Source organism: Lactuca sativa, chromosome 2 (assembly GCF_002870075.4).
Source record: "Lactuca sativa cultivar Salinas chromosome 2, Lsat_Salinas_v11, whole genome shotgun sequence".
NCBI lineage: Eukaryota > Viridiplantae > Streptophyta > Magnoliopsida > Asterales > Asteraceae > Lactuca > Lactuca sativa.
In genome coordinates, this window is record NC_056624.2 from 148,450,820 (window position 1) to 148,454,565 (window position 3,746).

At 34.7% G+C, this 3,746-nt stretch overlaps 1 protein-coding gene across 1 annotated transcript; it reads left to right on the forward strand.

The window, feature by feature from the left end:
* The first annotated feature begins 710 nt into the window (after positions 1-710).
* On the forward strand, positions 711-3,199 carry LOC111909708 (pentatricopeptide repeat-containing protein At4g28010). The gene has a single exon (XM_023905494.3). The coding sequence runs from the start codon at positions 966-968 to the stop codon at positions 3,045-3,047; it is 2,082 nt and encodes a 693-aa protein (XP_023761262.1). The 5' UTR covers positions 711-965; the 3' UTR covers positions 3,048-3,199.
* The last annotated feature ends 547 nt before the right edge of the window (positions 3,200-3,746 follow it).

The window sequence follows — 3,746 nt, forward strand, 5'->3', positions numbered from 1 at the left end:
GCTTTAGTTATTGTAGCCTGTACATCCCTTGGGGACGACGAAATGGGTCGGTATGTCCAGAGCCATATCCGTGATTTTCTTCCTCGAATCACAAAATTCAAAAACTCATTTGATGGTTCTAGTTTTAGGATGTTTTGGTTTGTAATTATGTGAAAATGGTGGTGAAGTGAAGGAGTTTAAGTTGGTATCATGTTCCAGATTGGAATTGAGGGGAAAAAAACGAGAGAGAGAGAGAGAGAGAGAGAGAGAGAGAGAGAGAGAGAGAGAGAGAGAGAGAGAGAGAGAGAGAGAGAGAGAGAGAGAGAGAGAGAGAGAGAGAGAGAGAGAGAGAGAGAGAGAGAGAGAGAGAGAGAGTGAGTGGGAGGGAATGGGCCATCTTTTTTTTTATTGTTTAAATAAATAAATAATTATTAGATTTAAAAAATGAAAGAAAAATAGAAAATAAATACCCTATGGGTATTAAAGTCATTTCAATTTACTGAGAGACTAAATCTGCAATGAAATTAGCTCAAAATGACCGCAAAAACCAAAAAAGTAGAAAAAAAATGCATACAATATGGATCATTTTTGCAGTTTTGTCTTAGAAAAATAACTTATGTTTATAAGAAATTTCAACATTTATCATTTTGTGCATCAAGGACTGTTAATGAAAATATAAAAAGTACTTGGATAAAAAGTGTATATGAATATATAGTTGATAGACCATATATGAAACTAACTCTATTTCCTCCTCTACGCCATCAAAACAGCAACCCCAGCTAAAACCTTCAAGCTTCCGTCCGGCTTCTTTAGCAATTAGCAGTACTCCGGCAAGTTTTTCCCTCCGGCAACCTTCAACAGGTAATCCACACCATCGAGTCGTTAAATCGAATTCATTACTACTTGATTTCCTGCCTTTTTTTCATACTCTTAAAACCCTAATGCAACGCACACGCACATAAATAGTAATAGTCACATATTCAATCATGACTCGAAGCATGATAAAACCGTTCTTCAAACGTCCATTTATCTACCATGGTAGTGTTTTCACTAAGCTTTTCTCTTCATCATCATCGGTATCTCGTTCAATTGGTATAGCTCATTCAAATCATGCTGTGACAAATAACTTAGATACCCAATTAAGACAGCTTCTACAAAAACCTAATCCCCAATTTGCAGATGCGGTTTTGCTTTTCGAACAGTCGGCTGAGTTAGGCCTGATTCCTTCTTCTTCCACATGCAATTTCATCGTGGAAAGCTTGGGTAGAAACAGTAAGTACGGTTTAGTTTTGCAAGTTTACAGAAAACTAGCTACCATTGGAGTAGTCCCTTTCTTTCTTTCATATGGTGCTGTAATTGAGAGTTTAGTGCATTTCCAGAAACCAGAATATGCAATTTCTGTTTTATGTTTGATTCTAAAAAGCGGATTCAGTGTCAATGTGTACCTTGTTAATCTTGTATTGAAAGGTCTATGTCACAAGAACAAAATTGATGATGCCATGGGACTTTTTCATCAAGTTTCTAGCTATGGGTTAGCTCCAGATGAAGTGACACTTAATACCCTCGTTTCTGGCCTTTGCAAGACTAGTAGATATGATGAAGCCTTAGCTTTGAAGGGTAAAATGGAGAATTTAGGTTGTGCTCCTGATTTGGTTACTTACAGAACATTGGTAATCAATCTTTACCAAAATGGAAAGACCGGAAAAGGGAAAGAGGTTCTTGATGATATGATGAGTAAAGGATTATCTCCTTCTTTAGACATATATAATCCTTTAGTTCATGGTCTTTCTAAAGAGGGAAAGTTCAAAGAAGCCATGAGAATCTTAAATTCCATGATGGATAATGGAATTCTACCAGATGCTGTTACATATACAGGTTTAATCAATGGGCATTGTCTCAATGGGAAAGCTAAAAAAGCTTTAGATTTACTTAATTTGAGTATAGAAAAGGGTCAAGAGCCTAATAGCACAACATACATGCAGTTGATTATCAGCTTATGTAAAGAGGGATTGATTATCGATTGTTTTAAGCTATTGAAAACAATGATGGAGAAGGAAAAGAATCCTTCCATGAACTTTTACAACAATTTACTTAAAGAACTGTGTGACCAAAAGAAAGTTGATGATGCATTGATTCTTTACAACATTTTGATTGAAAAAAACGATGTTAATCCCAATGTCAAGACACATAATTTACTCATCCAAGGTCTATGCAAAGAAAACCGTATAAACGAGGCAACAAAGATTCATCAAAACATGATTTCAAATGGAAATAATGGTAATGTGATAACTTATAATTCACTTATAGACGCGTATTTGAGAAATGGAGAAATTGAAAAGAGTTTGTTACTATGGAAACAAATTCTTGAAGTGGGATTGACCCCAAATTCCTACACTTTTAGTCACATTATCAACGGATTTTGCAAATTACATATGATTAACATTGCAAAAGGGATCTTTATTCTTATGAGAAAACATGGTCATGTTCCCAATGTGTGTGATTTCAATGCATTAATGTTGGCATTATGTAAGGAGGGTAGTTTAGAACAAGCAACAATGTTGTTTCAAGAAATGGGAAATGAGAATTGTGAACCTGATGTGACTTCTTTCAATATTATAATCGATTCATTATTTAAAGCTGGAAATATGGAGGATTTGAGAAAATTACTCATAATGATGCGTGAAAAGGGTGTGGATTCTGATGCGTATACGTTTTCTATATTGATAAATAGATATTGTAAATTAGGGGAATTGGAAGAGGCAAAGGGGATGTTGAAAAAGATGGTTGATTTTGGTTTCATGCCAGATAAATTTGTGTATGATTCTTTGTTAAAATGTTTGTGTGAAAAGGGTGAAACAGATGAGATATTTGAGTTGCTTCGTGAAATGGCTAAAAAGGGGATTATGCTTGACTCAAAGTTGACTTCAACTATTTTGACATGTGTTTGTCATGCTTCTGAGGATGTTGATGTTATGGAGCTTTTACCGAATTTTTCACAAGAAAGTTCAGAAAAAGGAAGCATTTCGTGTAATGATTTACTTGCAAAATTGTCCACTTCAGTTTCATAAGTCACGACATATATCTTATAATCTTTGGTAAATTTTTTTTTGGTCTTTTGTTATGATTACTTTAGCATAGAATGCAAACAACTTGCTTATGTTTTTTGCACTTTAGAATCATGGGGAATACTTGTATATAGAAAATGGGTTTTTTACGACAATTTGGTCATTTAATGAAAAACTAAACAATGTGGCTTAGTTTTACCACCCACCCCTAGGAATGATGTAATCCTTGGGACATGAATTTGAAGGTATCTCCCAAATTCAATCCGGTCGATATGGCACCCAAACACATTAATTGGAATTTGTGGCTCCAATTCCTTTATATTCTATCGGACTTCGTTAACGAAGTTGTAAATTAATAACAATTTAAAGAGAAAACGGTTAAGGTTTCATTATTGAAAGAAAACTATAAATACAAATAATTGAGTCTTCTTAAAAATATCAACAATCTACAAAGTTGATGGTATACAAGGAAGCGAGATTGTTTCAAGCTGAAAATGATGGCGATTTACAGTTTTTTTGTTTGCTCATGGGAAACAAAATTATTTGCAATCTGCATTTCACTATTGTTGCAACAATGCAAAGGGGTAGGATGAGAAATAACAAGACTTCAACAGCAAGAAAGCCAATGCAACCAACCAATCTCATAGGTAATCACAACAGTAGCACGATACTCGACTTTTGTAAACGGGCAAGAGACATAAT

Coding starts and splice junctions, on each gene's coding strand:
- LOC111909708 (XM_023905494.3), top strand. CDS start 966: ATGACTCGAAGCATGATAAAACCGTTCTTCAAACGTCCATTTATCTAC.